General features: G+C 40.7%; 2 protein-coding genes across 2 annotated transcripts in view; one reads left to right on the top strand and one right to left on the bottom strand.

Moving 5' to 3' along the window:
* The window catches only part of ZNF654 (zinc finger protein 654), a 37,549-nt gene extending 25,208 nt beyond the window's left edge, over positions 1-12,341 (bottom strand). Inside the window, exon 1 of the mRNA XM_062003382.1 lies at positions 12,161-12,341. Within this exon, the coding sequence (XP_061859366.1) occupies positions 12,161-12,292 (132 nt within the window). The 5' untranslated portion in view covers positions 12,293-12,341. The remainder of the gene's footprint in view (positions 1-12,160) is intronic.
* A 565-nt stretch (positions 12,342-12,906) lies between these two features.
* On the top strand, positions 12,907-19,373 carry CGGBP1 (CGG triplet repeat binding protein 1). Its single transcript, XM_062003396.1, has 2 exons — positions 12,907-13,047; positions 15,687-19,373. The coding sequence occupies exon 2, from the start codon at positions 15,709-15,711 to the stop codon at positions 16,210-16,212; it is 504 nt and encodes a 167-aa protein (XP_061859380.1). The 5' UTR covers positions 12,907-13,047; positions 15,687-15,708; the 3' UTR covers positions 16,213-19,373.
* The last annotated feature ends 5,450 nt before the right edge of the window (positions 19,374-24,823 follow it).

A 24,823-nucleotide genomic window follows, 5' to 3' on the forward strand; every position in this document is an offset into this window, starting at 1 on the left:
TTGGAAAAAGAACTCTTAGAGAGTAATGCAGAGGAAAGGGACCTGGGGGTCATGGTGGAGAGCAGGATGACCATGAGCCAGCAATTAGCCCTCGTGGCCAAGGGCATCTTGGGGTATATTAGAAGGGCTGTGTCGAGAGAGGTTCTCCTCCCCCTCTACTCTGCCTTCATGAGACTGCATCTGGAATATTGTGTCCAGTTCTGGGCCCCTCAGTTCAAGGTCAGGGAGCTCAGGGAGAGAGCTCAGCACAGGGCCACCAAGATGGTGAAGGGAGCGGAGCATCTCCCTTATGATGAAAGGCTGAGAGAGCTGGGGCTCTTTAGCTTGGAGAAGAGGACACTGAGGGGTGACTTTGTTAATTTACAAATACGTAAAGGGCAGGTGTCAGGAGGATGGAGCCAGGCTCTTCTCGGTGATATCCAATGACAGAACAAGGGGCAACAGGTACAAGCTGGAACATAAGAGGTTCCAAAAAAATACAACGAAGAATTTCTTCTCTGTGAGAATGACGAAGCACTGGAACAGGCTGCGCTGATAGGTTGTGGAGTCTCCTTCTCTGGAGACATTCCAAATCCACCTGGACAAGTTCCTGTGTGATGTAGTCTAGGGTGGTCTGCTCTGACAGGGGGTTGGACTAGATGATCTCTCGAGGTCCCTTCCAACACCTAAGATTCTGTGATTCAACTATTCTTTTCAGAGGGTAAGGCAGGAAATACTTTCTTCTTGCATAGTACCACAGAGGATATTACAGTCTGCATTTAAACGTAAGTTTTAATTTTGCAAGAGGATACAAATTAGATAATCCATAACAACATCCATTCACTTCTAAAACCTTCAAAGAAGGGAACCACTAGCCTACATTCTTCTAACATTTATGTCAGCAGAGAAAGGCACAAACATACCAGTCATCCCTTCTTGTCTGATCAAATAAGAAAATTTGTCCTTTTTTATATGTTGGAACTAAGGCTAGTTGTGCCCTGATCTACAGTTACAGAACTGCATCACTGTTTATAGAAGAACACAAAGGTGATAAATAGGTGTTTTAAATGAGAAAATGGAGAAGAATCCTTGCCTGGTAATCTAGTCATTCTTGTTTCTATTAATAAAAGCAGATTTCTGGTACTGCTTTTGTCTATATTGGGATGCTCAATAACCAAGCACCATCTGATTTTTCTACATGGGCACCTCTACGTTGAAGTCCTCTGAAAGGCACAGTGCATTTGGAACACTATGTATAAAGCACATAGCACTGAGCTCAGCATGAAGCACAGCAACGAAACAGATGTCTGCAAAGGCACCCACCAATTTTGTGTCAGACTAGTTGTTATGGTGTAGTCGCACAGCAAACAGAAGGCCAAGGGCTTTGGGTCATCTCTCCTTTAATCAACAGCTAAGATGTGACTCACATGCAATACTCTAGAGAGAAAATCATATTTCTTTCAAGCTCTGGGATGTGCCTAATCTCATTGCACCATGGTCAAACTCCCTTTGATCACTTACTCTTGCCTTTTTTTCATCTAACAGCACAGCTTCAATATAAGCAGAAAAGTAGACTAGCTGCACGCCAGGACATAGGACACTATTCTCCAACTGAGGAAACCTAAGATCTCCTACATTCTGAGAAAGCGAGAAGCAGGTGGGGAAACACAGCCATGTTGGAAAGAGAGAGATAAAGCATTCCATAGCATATGGAAAAGACAAGTAACTGGCTTCAAGAAAGCTATGAAGTACCAATCCTAGTTGTACCTGGCCACTTATCTCAAGAGCCAAGCTGTCCAACAAAATACACATTAAACCAAAAAGAAAATGTATGCCACTTCAGGATTACTTTTTTACTTAAAAGTCTTTCAATTCCACTTACATCTGTGTAATTCCCCATTAACTAAAAAGGCTTATAGTTCAGGTTAAGTGACTTTCATTTTTAGTTCCATAGCTGTGTACCTAACTTTAAGGCTCTGCAACATGAACAGAGCAGTGTCCCATTTCCGAGTTTAGTTATAGCTACTTCAAAGCAAAGCAGCAACTGATAACTTCTCCTCACCAACAACAGCTGAGACAGATTTATATGTTGTAAGTAATTTTGAATTTCCACCAAATTTACTCTAATAACTCCTCTTTGAAAATCTGTTAGTTTAATGCAGGTCAAATGGAAGAGAATTAGCAGACTTTACTCTTCCTCTTACAAGAAAGAAAAAACACTTTATAAAATAGTACTGCCTCACACATCTATTGCAAGCTCTCTGAAATACTTTTAACAAGGTTCCTTGTATAGAAAAACACAAAAGCCTTAGGACAACCAAACTAGACTGAGAGAACAAATGTCCTTTAGTGGTTTTAGCCTCCAAATGGTCAAAAGGTAGAAATAAAATCTCAGTTCCCACCATGGTGTTTTACAGCACTTTGACCTGAGAGGCATGGTATGCATACGTTCATAAACTGAAGTTATGAGACAATATTATATGACGACACTGGGTTTTTTTCTTGGTAGCATGAAGGGACAGCTAAATAACTGTACAAAGGATTTATGACAGTGAGCAATGAAATTCAGCAGACACAAGTGTGCAGGGATACTTCGTGAAAAAAAACAAAACAATCCAAGCATCTAATATGATGGCCTCCAAACTGACAACTACCACCCAAGATTGTGCTGTTACGGTAGATGTGTTAAGGAAAAAAAAACAAAACAAAAAAACACCTCATGTTCATCATGATGACCAATAAAGAGAATTAAATATTATCAGAGTAGCAAGATAAAACAAAGCAGAGAGTTAACTGCTCAAAACCACAGTACATTCCCAGATGTATGAAACTGCTTGCTGCTTTGCTAACTACCCATTTTTATCTCAAAAGAATACAGAAGGCCTAAAAAAAGCCTTGAAAGAAAGCAAGAAACAGCAACTGGATAAGTAAATTTCACTAAGGATCAATGTAGCTAACTAGGACACTTTAAGTTGTAAAGAAATTACAAGTGCAGCAAGGGAACACCAAACAATGTCAGCAAGCAGGATCAAAATAAATTAGAGGAGGCAGTTCTTCAGACAGTGTGCAATTAAGCTGTGGAGCTCCTTACTAGAGCGATGCTGAATGGCTACACAAATTGAAAGAGGCTGTATGACTTGAAAAGATATTAAAAAGTTACTAACTAAAGTACGTTAGCTTAACTGAAAATAGAGAAGGGTAAGTTACCATATTTGCTCATCTCACTCTTTGGTTAGGTATATCTGAACTTTTGAGAAGATTTTGGTCCTAATATTAGTGTATTGCTTCAGCAAAGGACCAGCATTCAAAAGCAATATAGCAAGGCTCATGCTGATGGCAATAGCAGTCTCTGGAAGTTGCAGTCCTGCTGGCCACACTTTACAAAGGCCTATACAGTTCTACTACTTGCCGTTGATGAACTTATAGCGTTCATCTGAGCCCAAGGCAAGCAAGTTAAGGAAACTGGGAGAGAATAGCCCTCTCTCCCCAAAAAAGCCTTAAGTTACTATCTGCATCAACTCTCTGAACTGGCCCACTAGTCTGATATAGAAGTACCAGAGGCAGTACAGAAGACCTCACAGCCACATTGTTTTAGTCAGACAGCTGGTCTGCAACTCAAATGTATCCACAAAAGAATCCCAGAAACAGCCCCACCTCCTCTCCTACAACTAATTTGGAAGAATATAAATAGCATACTTTTTTTTTCCTGAGTATGGATACCTGAAGCCATATATTTGTCAGTCCCAGGAGCTAAAAAAAATTTACAAAAATCTAAAATTGGTCAATTCTCAGCAGACCTGCCACAATCACTGGCAAAAAATGGGGGGAATGGAATCTAAATTAAGTATGGAATTAATTCCAAAACACACTCCACATACATACTATTGGGGGGGTGGGGCAGGGGAATACACATGTTCGCTTTACAGTTCTATCCAGAGTATACTTCAATGTCTAAGTCATCTCATGGAATATCTTTTTTGTAACAGAAACTTTTTTTTTGGTCCAAAACACTCAACATGCCATGCTTTGAAACAGTACTGTAAAACAGAACATTGATCAAGTTTTGCATCAAAAAGAACACCTGAAACAAACAAGAAAAAACCCCAAAACAACAAAAAAATTACCCCTTCTGATATTTTTCAACAAAAACAAAAGTCAAAGGAAAATGCTTATGTTCACTCTCATGTCTTCAAGTTGTGTCACCATAGCACTTCAGAAAATCAAGAGTATGTTGTTTCAGTCCTAAATGCTTTACTTAATGTTTACCAGTACCTTTTTAATAAGCACACTAATTTCAATATAATGAAGTAAGTCAAAAAATGACATAGTGACTTTCTGCAACAATTCCCTTCAAGAATTCCACTATGGTACTATTTTTATATACTTCAAGACTCTCCATCCACTATTCCCCAGTCTATTCTTACCTTTTAAATTACTACCATCCATTAAGAGAGTGCAAGACCTTCTGTCTACCCTTTCTCATTCAGTAAGATACTGAAGGGAGGCTGAAGCATCTTTCTTACACTTCCCATCAATTCAACTTTACCTTTCTCCCACACCAATAAACTACTTACCCTTCTTCAGTACTTTGGGAATCACACACAAAGGGTTATAAGTGCCAGAGGGAGAAAGTGTTGAGAGAGGAAGCCTTTCAAAGGCAACATAATCCCTGTTTTGGCTATGAAAAACAGCTTCCAGACAGTTTCAGCAAGGCCACAGTGACCAGAGTGAGATCTTTGCCTAATAGTAATATCAAAGTTAGCATCCCTTTGACACCCTTAATTATGATAATTAGGTAGATGCTAAACCTACATGACTATGTTCCTCAACTCTCCCCCCAAATCATGGTAACCGTCACCCCAGGGAGGTAAGTGTTCAGTATAGAAGTCCTCAGGGAGAGTGAGATAGAGCTTTTTAGCCTTTTGAGAGTTTTCACTCCACCCTTCTCAACTTAAAGAGGAAAAAAAGATGCAGCAGGGAGAAAGACATCCAAGACCCAGATGAGACAGCTGACATGCTGTACTCCCCTTTCTCCACCAAGACAGGGACACCTTCTCAGTAAGAATTGCACTTTTCATTCTGTGGTGAAGAATAAGTAACGCTGGCATTTTTATCATGTATCAGCACTATTGCAGTAAGTGTATTTATCAACAGGAATCTCAAATCTGTTATATCTGTCGCCTTCATAAATTATCAACCTTATGAAATTGTGGCTCAGAAACCAAATTCTAACTCTTGACTTTGCAAAACTGCTTTCATTGAAAGTCCCCAGGAGGGACTCTTGATAGGCAAATGTCAAGCTCTCATCCCTCACGTGACAGTAACTTAAGAAGAAAACCTATGATTCAGATGTGTCCTACTCAGTGCAAAAGCAAAGCCAAACTTAGCAGTCTCCTATAAGAAGTTTCTAAGCACACAGCTAGATTTGTAAACAAATACATACGGTGTGTGAAACAAATGTTTTATGTGACATTGCTACAGCTGTCCCTTCCTACAACAAAAAAAGAAATTAAAAAGAAAAAAATATCACAATTTTTTTTCAGGACTGTGACTTTAAACGAAGTTACTCCCATAACTTTTTGTGAGATTTAACAGTAAAGGAAGTTACCACAGGATTAAAAAACCACAACAGCTTCGCGAGGACTTCTGTTCTTAGTTTTCAGAAAATTAAAGCTAATTGGCAAACCCAGTGGTTGTCATTTATTAGAATAAGCAAATATAACAGTTGTCACAGAATAGAATGAACCAAAAAGAAGCATGTTAAAAAAAATAGTTTCCTGAAAATTAAAACTCATAATTAAAACCAATGCCAACTATGGCTGCCTGTTAGACAGAAGTTTAAGAGCGGTTTGGATACAAAATTTCAGATCTAGAAGAGAACTTGAGTAGCACTAAATTTACCCCACCTGGAAACCAGAAGAAAGACTCACACTTAAAACTGTCTTTTTAACCTGTTTACTGGATCTGGAGCACTTTGTTCCATTTACACATACAAACAAGGTAACTGTGTCCTTACAAAAATAGATTCCATTATCCAAGCAGACAGTGGAAAAAACTATAAGATTTTACGGAAACATAAAACATTATTTAAGAGATACAAGTTTAAAATGGTTTTATGCAGTATAACAAGAAAAAATGAAAGTATGGAAGCAATGGCTTTATTCCAATTCATGTCTGAATATTACATAAGGAGTAACCAAACACAATCACATTTCTGGCAGAAGAAAAAACATCACCCAGCAACAGCATGACACATCCTCTGAGACAAGTTTCTGCCAAAAGTTCTACCCTTAAATGATTTCCCTCACCCTTAATCAGTGAAATCTCATCTATCTCTTCAGCCTGCTTGAGGCAAGAGCAACATGTAGGACTGGGTTCCATACACCCATTACATTTAGCAACCATTAGAGCCAGTTTCCACACATATTTACAGCCTTCCACTTGCACAACAGTGAAAACTAACTATATATTAATTCTAGAAAAGCAGTTCTGGCTACTCCTGGCACTGTAGTAAATATGCCTGTTTAAGACTTTATCACTTATTATTTATATTGAAAAGTACTAATATTCTTCCTCATTATTTATTAACTCCTCCCTAGAGTGAAAGTCAACTAATATAAACAATTGTTTTCATTATATATGAGGGAACTGACAAACTCATGAACACACACATCCAGATGACCAGTGATACCAGTACAACACATATAAAAACTAAACTTTGAGACAAGGCATAAAAAAATGTAGAAGCAGCAGTACCAAGAAGTTTGAGAGTGTGAAACAGAAAAGTTTCAAAGTGGAAGGAGAAAAAACATTCCAAAGAACAAATATACAAAATATTTGTACACTTGTGCAACACTTCCTTTTTAAAAACACTTAACACCTTTATCCCACTTTCAAAATAGGGAGATAACCTTTTAGGGTAAAGCTAAAAGGATCACAAGCACAAAAGCTGGGGAGAAGTCAGTACCAAGGGAAGAGTGTGTGAATAAGAGAAATTTATCATGTCAAATGACGAGCATTGCTCCTCCAGCTTACCCATTTGAAAATAAAGAGGTTACAAATCAACTGGTATTGTGAATCCTCCCAAGAAGTTGACTGAAAAAAAAACTAGTACAGTACATATACCACAACCTAGCCTAGCATGACTGTGGCTTATCACATTTGTCATCAAGTGCCAAAAGGAAGAGCGGCCACTACCTAACCCAGAACACTCTTTTTTGCCGACAGGTAATCCTCAAAAGATCTGAAGGCTCACACTTGACATTGAGCTTGAGAGCAAACAAGACCTGGTGCTTTCTACAGCTGTTTTGTAAGCATTTCCTTTTAAACCCTAACTGCACTTAAATCTCAAGCAGCACAATACTAAATTGCTAAATAGTAAATTCAATATGCTAGTTTTCACCAATCGAGCACAGAATAAAAGAAGACACAGTAAAAAGGAAACACAAAAAGCTAATTTTAAAATTTAAAAAGTTGATGATATTCTGTGACACACAGGTAAATTTAAGAAGTGCAATGCATAGCTTCTCCTTTAAAAGTTTTGATGTAACTAGCAATGTCACGCATTGAAAAACAACCCCAAAAATATCAGTCAAGTCAGTCAATGTGACTTTCAACAATGCTCTCAAAATTTGAGCCATTAACAAGAATATTTTTTTTTTCAGGAAGATGTAAAAGAACCCTAGACAACTACAGACCACTACAAGAGAAAACAGGTGGTTGAAAATTACAGATACCACCTTCTGAGACAAATGAGGTTCAAAGAAACAGAAGAGATGATCTTCCATTACTAATACTCACATGAGCAAGATTTCCACAGCTAAACTTTAAAATAGCATCTGGAGATCACATATGGATTCCAACGGTCCAAAATATAACAAAAGTCTGGCATAACCTAACGTTTGGGTTAGGCTTGGTTTGCAGTTTTTAAAAATAAAAGCAGCTTAACAACTACTGACTTCAAATTCAAAGTAAGAGTCAAAAGCAAGCACTCTGAAATTTAAGCACACCACAAAAAGTCTGAAAATGTATTTATCCCAAAATCAGAAGAACAAACATTCAAAGATCTGTATACCTTTCTACCTTCATCCCCGTAAAGCAACGCAAACAACGGTTGAGTCATACATGCCTGTATTTTTTTTTGTCTACTAAAATAAACTCAGGAAACACTATCTTCTCTAGTGTGTTACTAAATTTTAATTCTTAGCTTTCGAATTCATAAACCCAGGAATTATTTTTCCAACAGTGACTCAAGATGCCAACAACTAATGTAAGCGAACTAGGCAATCTTTATTTCAGGAAGTCAGATCATCCTAGGACGTAAACTGATGCCACCATAGGAGTAGATCAAGTAGTGCTAGCTCTCACAGCATTATCTTGTCATTTTAAAATCAGACTCATGTTTATTTCAGTCAGTACTGAACAACATGAAAGAACACCTAGTAGAGTTATGCAGTCATGTGGACAACTACAGAAATACTGGGAGTAACTTCTAATATTTTGACAGTACTTAAAATTATGAGAAAAGATTCAGAAGAGGAAATGCAATCTCAAGCTAGTTGATAAAAACGACACTCATTTCAAGTGTGTCAAAGTAATCGATATCCATTTTCCATCCTGTCATTAAGGTCTGTTCTCAAATCAAGTAAATTTGGAAATTCACCCTTCTAATTATAAAAGCAGTCCCTCCATCCTTAAACCAAATGCTATTTTGTCAGCCCTTCACATAGTTTGTATTTCATTCACACGGGAACCTCTCAATAGCTGTGGCCCCTGAGAAATCTCATGAAAGATTCTCAAATTCTACGTGTAACATAAGACAAAACTCATAAAGCTTTCCCAAATGTGTCTGCAAATCTCTTTACACCTACAAAGTAGGTACAGATACTTTGCTGTTTTGCTTGCCAAAGCTGAGAAAAGTAGATTTACTTTTCCCACCATATAAGTGGTTTCAACACACGGTGAACCTCATAAACAAGAAGAAATGTCAGATCAGCAATTTTCAGAAAGTAACATAGAAACAGCTGGTGAGATGCATAAGCTGCACACTTATCTTCCAACTGTCTCTTTTCATTCCCAATCACAGAAATCTTTATTCAATTTTCCCCATGTCATCCATCTTAAATAACAACCTAGGAAACCATTTCATTCCACTTGGAAGATTCCGGTTGTAACAACTCTGTACGATCACACACACCTACAATACAAAAACAGAGCCCAGAAACTAACACAGGGGTTTAGAGACTCCATATTCTGACTTTGTCTTGTATCATGTATCTTTCAGGTAAATGCTCTGATAAACCAGACATCTTCTCTAAGTGTTTTTAATCTACTATCTGAAGTTCAGCTGCAGTAATCCAGGCCTCAAGAGTACTCAATCTGGCTGGTTTTGGAAATATTTTATTTTCCTAATGTATTTCAAGGATGAAAAGATACGTACACACCAATGCTTTTCAAGGTCTAAGCCACTCTCCTACTCTTTAAGATGAGTGAAGAGACTTCTACCAAAAGAAAATATCTCTACAGATCAAAAAGGCTTTACACTTCACTTTTCTTGTAGCTCTTACTGTAAGATGAGGACATGCGCATACTTTACAGAGTAGCAGAACTATAAGCAAACTAAACAATATTATTTTCCAGGGACATGAGGTTTCATCACTATGACTGATGCACAGACATATATTTTAATAGGTTGTTATTCTGAAAAAACCCATAAACATCTCTTTTGGGTAGTAAAACTCATGGTATTATCACTAAGCAATTCTTTCTACAACAGCTGTTCAACTCTGACAAAAATAGGAACATAAGAGACAAAGTAGGGCATTTAGAAGTGCTAAACAACTACCAAGCCAAGGAAAATTGTGTTATCACTGCAGAGTAGAATGAGGTGGAAAGGTTTGATCTGCACAACAAACAAATTTTACTCTCAGAAGATCTGGATAGAAAAGTACAAAGCAACAGGCTCTGACAACAACTAGAAAGGGAAAAACTGCACTAAAAAAAAGATGCATCTGGGGAAAATTAAAGAGAGCAGCTAAATTTAATAAACCAACATGACATTCAAGCAAGAAGTTTTGGTTTACAATATATGTTAGGAGAAAGAGGCAATGTAAACTTTACAATACTTTCTGAAGAACAAACGTAAATATGCTTCATCAGTTATTTAATAGGCTGAGGACCTATTGGCCCTGTATAGGTACAGGTATATATAGATCAGTATAATTACACTGCTGTCAATCTCATGAGTGTAAATGAGCTAATGTGCAATATGCACAACTTCATTTGTTGTCAAACCACAAATATCAAAGTGCTGATAGGTTTTCATGCCAGTACACTACATTAAGCATAGCTAAATGAGTAGAATTCATTGCTAAAAGATATCCTTAAACAAAATATGGAAGATGCTGTTTCAAGTGAGCACATAACTGCTGATCATATCAGGTCAAATTTAAACAAGAAAAAAAACAACCCTGGAGACAAAGTGTTAATATGTTAACTCACTTGCGTCAGGATTATTTAAACTGTGCAATGTTAAAAAGAAAGTTTAAGAAAAAAGAAACAGAGCCCTTCATATACTCAGAACATTGGCTGCCCATGTGGAGAGTTCATAAACTCAACAAAACAAAGTAGGGGAGAGGGGTTGGCAATCTTTCCATGCAAAAGAAACTGCAGGAGAAGCCAAGGTCAAATGATTTAGACACTCTACCAGTAATAATCAACACACAATTATTTTTTATGAAAACTCCTTCCCTGGTGGTGTCCTCTTCTGTTCCCTAATTCCCAGCTTTGTCTGGGAAATGTGACTGCCATTAGAATATGAAGCTATCACCCTGCCTGCACTTCCTCCTTAAGACAAGGAATTGAAAGTACAGTAAGTGTAGAGAGAAAACTTTAAGATAAAACTCTGTTTATCAGAAGGAAATGTCTTTACAACCTGCCAGCTTAATCAAATACGGTTGTGATTTTTTTATAACTGTAGTTTATACCATAATTCTTCTCCTTTACTGGCTTTATGATTTTTTTTCACACATGCTAAATCTAGAGATATCACAGAACACAGAAAATACAACAGGGCAGATAAAGCCAAAAAGCAACCTGTGGACTTATTGAGCAGTATGCTACCCAACATGACTTTCAACATATACTACAGTAAATCACATTGCAAACAGACGTTTAATTGAATAGTAAAACAAGAAGAATAAGAACAGAGACATAAATTTATTTAAATGAAACAATCGCAGTGGTTAGGTAAGGAGCCGAAATGATGAAATGCTTCCAATGCAAAAAAAACTCTAGATTGCATTTCAGAAAACAGCAAACAGCATGTCTGAAATACATCCAGCATAAACTAATGTTTCATCAACACCTGCTGATGAAAGCAACTAGAAAAAGCAACCTGTTGTTGCTTGTTACTTTGCAAGGCACATATAAAGAGGCTGCAAAGAACACAAGAGTCTCGGTCCGGCAGGAAATACTGTTTTAAGATACAAGGGAGAAAAAAAAAAACCCAAAAAACACATCAATACCCCGGTCTATTTCAGCCACCGTTATGGGAACTGTTTCCGAGGCCCTTCTCCGCTCTTCCTCCCTCCGCAACCCGCCCAACTCCCCAGATCCAACAAGGCCACCCGGAATTGTTTTGGCTGCAGCACCTCCGATGCACGTGTCCTCAGCCGCTGGGCCCGGCCGCGGCGCAGGCTCCCAGCGCGGCACAGAAGCCCAGCCGCCCCCGGCGGCTCTTCCTCGCCCGAGGCCGCCCCCTCGCCACGAGATGCCTTCCCTCCCCCACGCTGGCCTCCCTCCCTCCCTGCCAGCCCCAGACCGGCTCTATGGCTGCCCCGGCCTCCACCCTCCCCTCGGGCCAGGCCGGGGACACGCTGCGCCAGCCCCCCGCGGATGGACAAACATCGCCTCCATCCCTCTTCTTTGCCTAAAGACCCGGGAGCGGGGCGGGCCAGGCCACCTCCTCGCTTAGCACCAAGCTCTGCCCCGGCGCTGACCCCAGGCCGCCAACGGAGCGGCCCGACCTCCGCCCCGCGGAGCGCTGCGCGGCTCCGGCACCGCGTTATCCCTGTGCTCTCCGCCCCAAGGGGACAGGGGGGACCCGGAGCCCCACCGTGCCCAATCCCCGCCGGCAGGGGGGAGGGACGAGGCGCGGGCCGGGGGGACGGGGCAGGCTCACCTGGCAGAAGCGGCGGCAGTAATACTGGCTGTGGAGAAGGGCCGGCAGTCCAGCGGGGGGGCCCGGTGCAACCAGTGCCTCCAGCTCTTCGCTGAGCCGCTCTGATTCCTGATCGCTCTCGTCTTCCGCCATGCTGCTCCGGCCGCCCTGCGCGTACCGAGCGCCCCCCTGCCCCCGCCCAGCCCCGCCACGCCGGAAGATGCGCCCCCGCCCCGCCGCCTCACGTCCGGCCACGCCCCCCCGCCGCGCGCCCATTGGACCAGCTGCCTTGTCCATCAACGGCCGACGGCGAGGGAGGTCGCTGGTGACCTTTGACCTCCGGCTACTGTCCTCCATCCGGCACCGCCGAAGCGTCCTTCGATTGGAGCAGAAGTCTCTTCGTTACTTTGTCCCTCGCTTATCATTGGCCGCCCATCTCGTCTGTCATACCCCTTCCCGCCCCCCGCCGCCTCTTGCCGGCGACTGGCCAAAGACCCCGTCCTCCAGACGGCACCATCGCCTTCTCGCACTCTGAGTGGCCCGAGCACGTCTCCATCACGGCCCTCGCACCCGCCCCCTATTTCTAATTGGACAAAAGTGCCGTCCATCTCCGCGTTCCCGGGACAAGGACAACCAATCACTGACGGGCTTCTCCCGCTCGGCGGCTCTGCGGCCGCAGGCAGGAGGCGGGCGGCGGGCGGGCGCGGCGGTCGTTAGGCGGGTTGCTAGGTCCCGCCTACCGCGGCCGCCAGGGTGGGTAGGTCCGTCTGGCTGCGGCGCGGCGCTGGCTGCGCGGCGGCCGTCGGCGGAGGGGCGCGTTCGGTCCGCGGCGCGGGGCCCAGCGGCGGAACGCGGAGGAGGAGCGGTGCCCGCCAGCGGGGCGAGGGGAGGCTGAGCGGCCAGAGCAGGTAACGGCGCCCGGCAGGGGGCGGGTGGGGGCCAGCGGGGCGCGGCGCGACGGGCGGCGCTGCGGCGGGGGGGCCCACCGGCGGCCTCTCTCCGCCTCCTGAGGAGTCCCAGTGCCGATCGGCGAGGGACGGGGTTATGGGGCCGCCAGCGTCTGGGGAGGCGGCGGCGCCTCTCGGCTCTGCCGTGGAGACACCCGCTGTGCTATGCCGCGCCGGGCGGGGGAAGGGGCGGGAGGGGCCGCACCTGTCTGCCGCCGGCTGCCTCCGTGCCGGGGTGGTGAGCGAGGCCTGGGGTGCGTTTGCCGCCGCCGCGCGCCGGGCCAGGCCGGGTCCGGCCCTCAGCCCCCCGCAGCGGGGCGGAGCGGGGACCCCGCCGCGGCTCAGAGGCCCTCACGGGTTAAACGGCATCGTCCGTGCGGTGACCAGATCCCAGGCAGTAAATGCATCGAGTTCTGGGTCTCGGCGAGGAGAACGGTGAAACCTGTTGGGCGGTCGGAAATCCGGAGTTGTTTTCCTTCTCACCTGAAACGCCCCTTGGGCTGGCTGGGAACTCCCGCGCAGGCGGAGCGGTGCTGTCTCCACTGACACTCGCCAGCCAAGGCGCACCCGTTGACTTCCCCGGGGCTGTCACCTCTTCGTTTGAGAGCTTAACGCAGGGGGATCGGGTGTCTGTTCTGGATGCCTTGTCTGAGTGCTCTTGGGAATCCAGAAGTACTTCAGGCATCAGTAGAATCAAAAGAATCCGTGCCAAAACTTGAGACAAAAAAAAACCCCAACAAAGCAAACCCACCAAAATTCCCGTTATTCAGCAGTTGTGCTGTTCACAATGTTCCTGCAGATTTTGCTAGAGCATAAGTGCAAACACCTAGTTTTGTACAGGATTTGTTTTGACGTTTCAGGAGCTTAAGCAACAAGTTTGTGCTAGGTTAAGACTTATTTTCCAGTTGATTTCAGGGAAACTCGTGGGGATAAATCGCATAAAGCAACAAAAAGAATTATGAAAGTTCCATGAATGCTAAAAAAAAGACTCTTGATCTCAGTCTGTAGTGTTGTGCAGCATCAGTCAAGATTGATGCTGAAAAATCAGCAGTTCTGGAAGGAGGTTTGCTGGTAGAACAAAAAATTCAAATAGGAAAGTCACTAGTAGCAAGAATTTTGTCTCCTTGTTTGTTTTTCTAAAAGGATGTCACATCCCTTAATGTAGCAATGGTTTAAGAAAAAATACAACATTAAAGACGGAATTCACCGTTCCTTTATTTCTAGAGCGAGTAAAAGGCATTCTGGACAACGGAAACGCCATTCAGTCCTTAGAGCTGAACAAGCTTAACTTGTTAGTTTGGAAGTTCTGGTCTGTGTTTAAAAGGCAGATCTTTTGAAATGTTGCATCAGGAAACTGCATGATTGTAGCAAAGTAACTACAGAGAATGGTACATCTAGAGGTATTCTCTTCTCTTGTGTAAGCATAGGCTGTATAAAACTCTTCCGAGTCATTCATAGCCATGAGTAAATGTCCAGGCAACCAATTGTATTTCCTCAAAGTATTTGCCAAAACATGTATATATTTTAAGAAACACCCATTGTTTTGGGGTTTTTTTAAGGAAGTGGGTAGTTAATGTAATGAAAATCAACTTTGCTCAGAAAAACTCAGGTTTGAACAGAACTGTTTCTTGACTTCAACTTTGCTTTGAAAAGGACTTAAATTATTTTGGCTGAGATTTAGACCGGCTACTCCATTTCTCAATAACAACAACAAGGATATGTAGGTCCTCTTTGATGTTACTGCACTTGACTAGGTTATGGCATGCTTTGGTAACAGAGTGTAGTTTAGAGTGATATTAGAAAGTATACAGCTCCCTCTTAGTGATGTTACCTTCCTCAGAGAAGTGATAGTCTTTGACAATACAGGTCCCTATTTTGCAATGAAGCATATGCAGTTTTCTGTTCACATTAGGCCGTTTCAGCAGTCTCTCATTGCACTGACAAAGTGATTTGCTTTTGACTCTGAGTTAAGGTTCAGTCTTATGGTTGTAGCTGGGGCAAAAGCGAGTAGCATTCCCAAATGAGTGCTGACAAAGCTCAGGTTTGATTAGTTTGGGGTTTTTTTCTGATTGATTTTTGTACTGACTTTTGTAAGTTACAGTAAGGGCCTTCCTGCATAATGAGTGGACAGCTGAGCTTTTGCTAAGAGAATAAATACACATTTTCAGGAAGTAAACAAAAAAACAGTGACTGTACGTGACTAAGAAACTGCCAAATATGTTGAAAATTCTAAGGCAGCAGCAGACTTTACCTTAAAGAGAAAAGGATAAAGAATGTTGTCAAAAAAAACACAAAAAGCCTTTTTATTTGACGTTCAGTGACGAACAGATTGAGTTTTGAGGATTCTGTTGAGCTTTGCAGTTTTAGAAAGTAAAATGTATTTTACTCTAATGCAAGAGGAGCTTCAGTCTCCTAAGGTCTTTGGACTTTAAGATGAAGAACTCTTCAATAATAATTACATTTAAAATACATGGGTGAAACTATCTTTTAGATGTCAATAAGTACTATATTGGGTATTGAACACACTGAATTCAGAAGTCTTTGGTTGAAAACATTAGCACACTTTAACAGCAATTTTAAGAGGTTTTTTGGTCTTTCAGGTAACATTTGTTGAAGGCAACAATGGAACGATTCGGAGTGAAGTCTGCTCCATCACGTAACCGGTCAAAGACTGCTTTGTACGTAACTCCTCAGGATCGTGTGACCGAGTTTGGCAGCGAGCTGCACGAAGATGGAGGAAAACTCTTCTGTACTTCCTGCAACGTGGTTCTGAATCACGTTCGCAAGTCTGCAATCAATGACCACCTCAAGTCTAAAACACACACAAAGCGAAAGGCAGAGTTTGAAGAGCAGAATGTCAGGAAGAAGCAAAGGACTCTGACTGCCTCCCTTCAGTGCAACAGTACTGCCCAGCCAGAGAAAACCAGCGTCATCCAGGACTTTGTGAAAATGTGCCTGGAAGCTAATATTCCCCTTGAGAAGGCTGATCATCCGTCCGTGCGGGCCTTCCTGTCCCGCTATGTCAAGAATGGCAGTTCGATACCCAAGTCAGACCAGCTAAGGAAAGCATACCTGCCTGATGGGTACGACAATGAGAACCAACTCATCAATACTGAAGACCGTTGAGAATAAAACTGTTTTCATCACTGTTGTGAAGTTTTACATATCGATGGTGTGGTTTATTTTTATATTCATGCATATATACAGTGTTACATATTGGTTTTACAAGCTATTTTGTATTATTGTAGAAATGACAATCTATTTGTGAACTTTTGCGGTATGCCGCAAACTGTTACTAACCCTGCTGTAGACTTCAGAGCTACGTTGATGTAGAACTCATGATGAATGTAGGGAATGTACCCGGCATACAACTTTATCCACGTTCAGTCCCGCTGTAACAGACGCTAAGAAAAAGACACTTGGATGGAGGACCTCACTTACCTAAACTGTGCTTCTAAACACCTTCTAAATAGGGATTGTTAATCGTGTCAGTGGATTGCTTTGTCCAGTGTCCTGTTTGTGAATTACCAAGAAGTGCTGCACATTTGAAATGCAAGAAGCTGTAGAATGGTTAGTTGAAATAGAACTGCTCTGTTGAGGGAAGATTACTGCAAATTCCTGTTCATGTTCAGTTTACATTCTAAAACAGGAATCATTTTTCTTCTGTAATACTCTCTTATCCTGTTTGATGCAACTGGGGATGTATCTGTTATCTAACCTAAATTGCTGGTCTTTTTTTATTGACTTATAAACTCTACTATTCTCATAGAGCTAGGAGTTCTGCAAGTTTACCGTGCCACTTTAAAAAAAGGAAAACAAACTCCTGTTACATTGTCTCAGTTTAACACATCCCCTTCAGTGTCAGTGCCAATCTTTGAAAGTTGAGTAGACAAACCAGTAACTGAGCATGGTTTGCAGTGCAGCTGCTGGCAAGTGAAACTTAATATCGACCAATATCTTACTACTGAGTGGGTGAATTAATGCTTTTTTTTTCTTACTAGCAGGACAAAGAACGCTAAATCTAAATTGAGAGTGGGGGAGACATTAAATCATGGAGTTGAGAAAGCTTTTATAGTGCACAAGAGATGCCTCCATCTTTCCCTGAAGGTCCTCTACATCTCTGGCTATGTCCTCAGTCTTTTAGTCAGAGGAGGTAAAGTGGCTAAAATAGTTTTCAAAACATTTACTGCAAAGGCTATTCAGTACCCATAAGCGCAATTAGGAAACCGTGTATACTTTGAAGCTCTACTGGAATTACAGACCTGGGCTGTATTTCTTACTCTGCACCAAGGCCACATCTACTGAACTCTCAAAAAGTAAAATAGGAAATGTAAGAATTTCTATAATGTTACCCCTTCCCCAATTCTAGTAAGCTGTTACTGAGCTATTCCTAGTTATAATGCCAAACAGTCCAGTCGTGAAGGTGCTCTATAAAGTTTCCAAATAAAATGAGGAAGTATTGTGTAAAGTGTTGGAATGTGACCAACTCCTGCCTGCTCTAGATTTCCTTGAGATTATCTGTGTTTGGGGAGGTGCCAAGCATCTTCTAGCAGCACAGAAGTCCTCTGCTTAGTGGATACAATGGTGTAAGCATGCTCCCTCAGGTGGATGCAGTTGTTCTGTCCGGTTTCCTTTCCCCAGAAGGATTTCACTGTTTCTCAGCACTTCTTTTGTTCCAGATATTTACAGCAATACTAAGGAGTTGCTAAAAAGACACAAGGTAACCTGCTTATTTTGTTTACATAGCTGTTTCCCTACCTATTTCTATAGGAGTCTTCTGCTGGATTGAGATTTACACACATGCTGAGAACTGGTTTCTGTGCGATTATAATCATGTCTTGTAGCCTTCTGCTGTGAGACCCATTTGAATCAATGGGCAAAACTAAAAAAGCAGAAGGCTGTCTATCCATGCATAATAGTACATGGTTACTTGTTACAGTGCTGTACCTTTGGTCCCTGTTGAAGCTAGCAGGATTCCATGCAATCATAGCGATCCTGTCAATGATATTGGTTGCTGGTTTAGAACTTCACACAGAAATAACGATATTTTTTTTTTCCCCTCTAATCCTAGGTATCACATTAAGCCTTTCAAAATACCATTTGCTTGTTGCACAAGCTTGGGCTTAAGACCATGAACTGCCTTGGGCTAGAACTGTTTTATGAATTTTTTTAAGCCAAGTGAAAGGTACACTGCCAATAGCCTTTTCTGTCCTGACAATAATGGAAAGTGTTCTTTCACAGCTGCTGTTTCATTACTGTGAAACAACATTCTTACTTTAATTTTTTTTTTTTTAGTGTTATGAATGCTATCTTAGAACTAAGGCAAACAGAAAACAATGGAGTATTGAGAAAACAGGCTTCCATTAATCATACCATCTTCTATTGATGCTTTTGTTTTAAAAGGTGTGAATTTGGGTGGGTTAGCTCAGTTCTTGATCACATGGGATTCACAGGCTGTTCCCCATAACCATAAGCTAACTATGAACCAGCAATGTGGCCTTGTGGCCAAGAAGGCTAGTGGTATCCTGGGATGTATCAAGAAGAGTGTGGCCAGCATGTCAAGGGAGGTTCTGCTCCCCCTCTAATCTGCCCTGGTGAGGCCTCATCTGGAGTACTGTGTCCAGTTCTGGGCTCCTCAGCTCAAGAGGGACAGAGAACTTCTGGAGGGAGTCCAGTGCAGGGCCACCAAGATGATCAGGGGACTGGAACATCTTTCATATGGGGAAAGGCTGCGGGAACTGGGGCTGTTTAGTCTGGAAAAGAGGAGACTGAGGGGAGATCTTATTTACATTTACAAATATCTAAATGGTAGTTGTCAGGAGGTTGGGACATCATTTTTTTCTGTTGTAGCTAGCAACAGGACAAGGGGTAATGGGATGAAGCTGGAACACAACTCTTAAATACAAGAAAAAAACTTTCACTGTGAGGGTGAGGGAGCAGTGGAACAGGCTGCCCAGGGAGGGTGTGGAGTCTCCTTCCTTGGAGGTTTTCAAGACCCACCTAGACATGTTCCTATGTGACCTGATCTAGGTGAACCTGCTTCTGCAGGGGGATTGGACTAGATGATCTTAAAAGGTCCCTTCCAACTCCTACCATTGTGTGATTTTATATAGGATTCAAAGCTGTATGTTTTTCCTGACTGACAAACCAACAGACATTGAAAAGCTTAACAGTAACATAATATAGGCTCTTACGGAACTGAAAAAAAAAAACAAACCACAAAACCAAAACAACAACTTACTTTCACTTATACTGTTTTGTATAAAAATAAAAGTTATCAACATCAACATTTTTTGTTAAAAAAGCAGTCATTCTGAATAAGGCAAAGAAATATTAGATCACTTACTTTCTCAGCAGTTTACGTTACTTACAAAGCAGTTTGTGTACAGAGCTTCCATTTACAGAATTCATACAATTCTCTAAGTATTTTCAGGAAATATTCTAGTACCAATTTATTTTTCATGCAGAATTACTGTCAAGGGCACAAGCCTGATGAGGAGCCTTATAGATGTAGCCATAGGCTACATAGCCATAGGCTGACAACTCATAACCAATTTTTTTCTTCCAAATTGTTATCAAGATTTTGAATTAAACTCACTGAATTCCAATGCATGGCAGTTTATAGGACACCAGTGTCTTAAGAGGATATCTTTGTTTAAAAAAAACAAACCACAGCGTTAGTCAGGTCTTATGAAAATCAAGCATTTTAACGTTCATAATTTGAGTGAAAAAGCATCTACAGGCAATTTAGAAAGAACAATAAGTAAGTTTATATTTGTTGATATCATCCAGATAATCAGCAAGACAGTTATAGTTATTTTCCTTAAAAGTAAAAATGGTTCCACTCAGTCTTGGAACAGCATCCTATAAATACTCAAGTACAGAGCATAATTTTGCCAGTGCGACTAAAATTGGATAGAGCGTAACCTTGGTTTAATGGCTATTGATCTCAGAGAAGATTTACAGCAGAAGTGTTCTGGTAAATGATTTAAGTTCTAGTATATCTAAACTTGAGTAGTAACTAACTCCTAGAACAGAGGCTGTGGTGAAGTTGTTTGACAGTCTCCATGATGGAGTTTTCCTTTTTTCTGCAAGAACATTACAGAAAATACATGGAAAAAACAATGCAAAGAGTACTTTCAGAAGCAAAGGGAAGATGGTAGTAATATTTGCTTTTCATTCTACATACATAAGGACAAGCTATAAAGGATACTTTTTGCCAAGTGGTTTCATTAATATATTTGAAGGTCTAAATGTAATATAAAAAAGGAAAAAGAAGAAATCTTTTCTTCTCTGACCATGTACTTATATTAGCTTAGCCAACTCACAGCTAAAATTACTCCAAAGTGCTTTTCTTGGAAAAACAATTTCAGAGAGTAAAATACAAACAGGAACATTCAGTGTTTTGTGACTACTTACATATATACACCACATTAGTTTCAGCTTGCATGTTCTTGAAAAACTCGAGCAAGTTTAATAGTTTTGAAGCATTTTGAAACCTGTAATTTGGCAGGTCTCTAGAGATGAAACATTCAACGTAATGAAAGGGAAAGCTGTTTTTCGATTGAGAGAGAGGAACTTGGTTCTGGGAAGTATGGGATATTCTCATGTTAGGACTATTTTTAGCCAGAGCCCCTTTTAGCAATTCTATTGACCTGAACAGTGAAATGCTCTTTGCCAGATTTTGCAGCACAATGAGGTGGTTTTCAGGAAAAAAAAAAAAAAGGCAAAAAAAAGTTGGAAGTTTAGCACAGATAATCTCTACATTTACATATAAAGAGAGGTAAAACTCACTGTCCTTGTGTTCACATTGTACTCACTGCTAACTCTGTGTAATTTGAGTGCTTATTGTCTTTGTACAATTTTAAGATTGTGTCTAACTTTCAAAATAAATTTTTTTTTTACCAAAGCTTCTCACTGTAATAATGCTGTTAGAGTTTAGTCTCTTTTGGGCTAGTGAAGACGCTTTATTTTTCGTTTGGTGGCAGGGATGTTTTACTGATGCTAAGTGGCCACAGAAATGGTTTTGTTTAAAAAAGTGAGGAACTTATGATTAGATACTAGAGTGAGGCTGAAAAAACCTGTGCCCTGTGGTGCCACAAGACTTCCTGCTGGAAGAGTAAGACCGCAGTAAGTGATTAAAGTTTTTATATTAAAATATTATCAGAAGATAAATACTTTATAAAGTTTTCACTTGCTAATGGAAAAATGGTCCTTTAAAAAAAAAAAAATCATTCCTTTTTTGTAGATTTCATGCATGATCTCTTATTTTGCCAAGAAAGCAGATAAAGAACGTTTGGCACTTCACATGTAATGTAAGATACTAGAAATAGATGGTGACAGGAAAAATCTACATACTGTTATAGGTTAAGGTAATACCAAGCTATATGTTGAAGCATTTTGTTGACGTATCTGTACAGTCACACTGAAGTCTCTTTCAGGACTGGTTATACACAACTCCTGTTTCCTGTCAATTGGTTTACTTTCCTAATTGTGACAGAAATTCCCTAATTATGCCTTTTGTTGCACTTGAGCTCTAAGTGCAATGATTGTTACACGTTTTGACATTGCAGGAAATGATTTGTAGGTATAGGATCCTGCAGCCGCCTAATACTTCAGGCCTTTTTTGGAAAGGTTTTCTCTAAGAATCAGGTCTTGCCAAACTGCAAAAAAATCACAGTTTGATCTGTTTCTCTTAGGGACTTAATGAAAACTGAGCAAATATTATCAGCCTATCAAAATTATCAAGTATTGGTTTAATTGTTTACACATTCCTTTTCCTGAATTCTTATCTAGCTTGACATTTTGTGATGAATCAGTGATAAATTCACGCAACGTCTTGACTCACAAATTAATGATTACTTTCTCAATTTTAAGTCATTTTCAGGTCATAACAGGTTAGGATCAAGTTGCTTTTTGTTGCCCTTACATCAAATGGAAAAGCAGAATAGAAATAAATGTAACCTTCTGTAAAGTTTTCTTGTGTGGACAATTCCTCTTTGAAACGGCATATGTATACTTGCAAAATCACCATATCAGTAAGGATTTATGTGGAAACTGCTGCAGAATTGAAGTGTATATTTAAAGTTTAGTAATTAGACTGTGTTAAATTCTGACAGTGACAAATTACTTTCCTAACTGTATCATGCAGTTCAACCCATATCCAAGGTGCAGTGGGATGAAGTACACAAACTGCTTTTAGGCCATATTTATACTGATAATTAGGTTTGACATTTGTCATTACATAGCCTGGACAGCAAAGACTGGAGAACAGACAGCCTGCACAGTTCTGCTTAAGTCAGGTAAGGATTGGTTTGGGTTTTTTTTACCATCCCACCACTTCTCTCTTTCTATAAGAGGATTGGAATTGGCGAGACTTCTGGTGGTAGAAGCCACATCTTTCGCAGTCAAAAGCAGATGGCACATTTCAAGTAAAAGCACAAAGGTCCAGGCTCTGAAATGGGATGCAGAGAGCTACCACAACTGTCACTCAGGGTTGACAGGGGGCAGCCTCAAGATGAGCATTGTCCGCAAATGTCTATGTATTAGGTATACTTAATACAGTTCTATAAAATAGAATATTAAGTATAAAATAAAAATATGCAGTTGCTGAAAGGCTATCTCTGTCTGAGTTTAGCTTCTCAGTGTCCCAACTCCACGTTCACTTTAGGTTTCAAGAGGCAGAAACATTTGAAGATTTAATCATGCAAAAGACAATCTATTTTGCTAGAAAATTTCTGCTAGACCTGGTGAAGAACACAAGAAAGATTTCTGGCATCAGTTGGAGTACAAAGCCTGCATTCAGGTGAGATAAACAACCACAAGCAGTTTAAATTTATTCATGCTTCAGATGTATCTAAGTATAAGCTCTTTATGTCTTCTCCTGTGTTACTAGTACATAGGAAGGGGAAGCAAAAACAGAGGATTACTTAAACACGGTGAAATGCCCAGTACTCTTGTATTATATGTGCTCCATCACATACTAAGAGTACACATTCATTAAGTTTCTACTATCTCTCAGTGAATGCTTCTACTTTTTCCTCATATCTGATCTTTTAGTTCAATGAGAACTACTGTGTCCCTGAGGAAAATACAGAAACCTTGCACTTTCTCCTAACCAATAGACTAGCTTGGAGCAAGGCAGTGGAGAGAGGATGTCATACAATGGTTCTGTTTGAAGATGGAAGAAAAATAGTAGTTTTGCGTGTATTGGTTTGCTTCAACTGTTTTTAAATCTGTCCTCCCAAATTAAGTATTAGGTTTCACTGCAGTGAGACCTCCTTACCTAATTACTTTGCAAGTAGCTTTATGTTACTTCCTCCCACCATGGTAACGACAGGCTTCAGAAATAAGATGAATCCAGTAATTAGCATACCCATGCTTACACTTAATAAAGCATTTTATATATAGCAAAATCCTGAAGAGATTCTTAGCCAAATCTATATGGAATAAACTGACACCCCTTGTGAAAGCATCCAGGCCCATGCTCAGTCTGCACTTTAGAATTTGATTCATGATAATGTTCCCCAATTTATCAAAGGTTAGTTAACTCTGGGAGGAGCTGGCTGGGACGGACAGATCACTGCTCAGGCATTCATCAGCAGGTGCTGAGCAATTGTGCTGTACAGCACTTCTCCTTGGATCTTGTTTCTCTTCAGTGGAATTTGTGAGTCTTCGGGTGGCAGAGGCCACATCTTTCACAGTCAAAAGCAGATGGCACATCTCAAGTAAAAGTACAAGGTGGAGGCTCTGAGATTATTAATTTTATTTTAGTTCAATTATTATACTTGTCCTTATCTTAATCCACAAGTTTTGTTTTCTTTCTGATCCCCCTCCCTGTCCTATGGGAAGCATAGAGAGGGCTAGTGAGTGAATGGTTGCATGTTTCTTCATGGCCAGCTGGGCTTGAACCACAACACTAAGTTATTGTTGTTCCTTTAAGATACTACAGCTTCTTCACGTAGGGTTAAGAGGTAATTTTCAGTAGACTTACTGGAGCCCGCTATCTAAATGCTGTGTCTGTATGTGGTTAGAGACTAATGCCTAACCACATGCAAACAGGGAAAATATAACCCCACAACACAATCTTGGTCTTGTCAGAAGAAAAACTGAGGTGGGACAGAAAGAATATTGCTTTCCCACACACACACGCTTGCATTCAGTAAAGAACCAACAGACATGAAAAAGTGGACTGAATCGGATGAAGAAAGTTCCTGTTAATAGCAATCCTCAGGTCCAAATTTGACTCCATATTTTTGGAGCCTCTTCCTCAAAATAGTATCCAACACACACAGAACTCTAATTGTGCATTTGATCTAGTTTTTGAAATACTTGATGACTGTTAGGATGCAGCTAACATCTGCTTTGCATTTTGAAAAAAAATTGAGCTAGTGCAGATTGTGGAAGTCAGTGACATCTTTTTCTGCCATTTTCAAATCATCTCATTTTGAATTAAATGTACATGCTCCTCTCTTTCCCAGTTATACAGTTTTAGATTAGTACTCTCATTCCTTCCTTTGATAAATCGTTATTTTATAACTACTTATTATTTAAAGCACATTTCAAAGGATAGTAAAGAAAACTAGAATATTTTAGTGTCTTGAATTACAGGTCTGATTTTCTTAGAAAATTAAAATAAGTTACCATTCAGATCTCATTTATAACTTAATAGTATCACAAAAATAGAAGAGCTCCTGGGAATGTCTTGAGGAGGTAATAAAGCCTTAACAAGAAAACA

Source organism: Colius striatus, chromosome 1 (genome assembly GCF_028858725.1).
Source record: "Colius striatus isolate bColStr4 chromosome 1, bColStr4.1.hap1, whole genome shotgun sequence".
Lineage (NCBI taxonomy): Eukaryota > Metazoa > Chordata > Aves > Coliiformes > Coliidae > Colius > Colius striatus.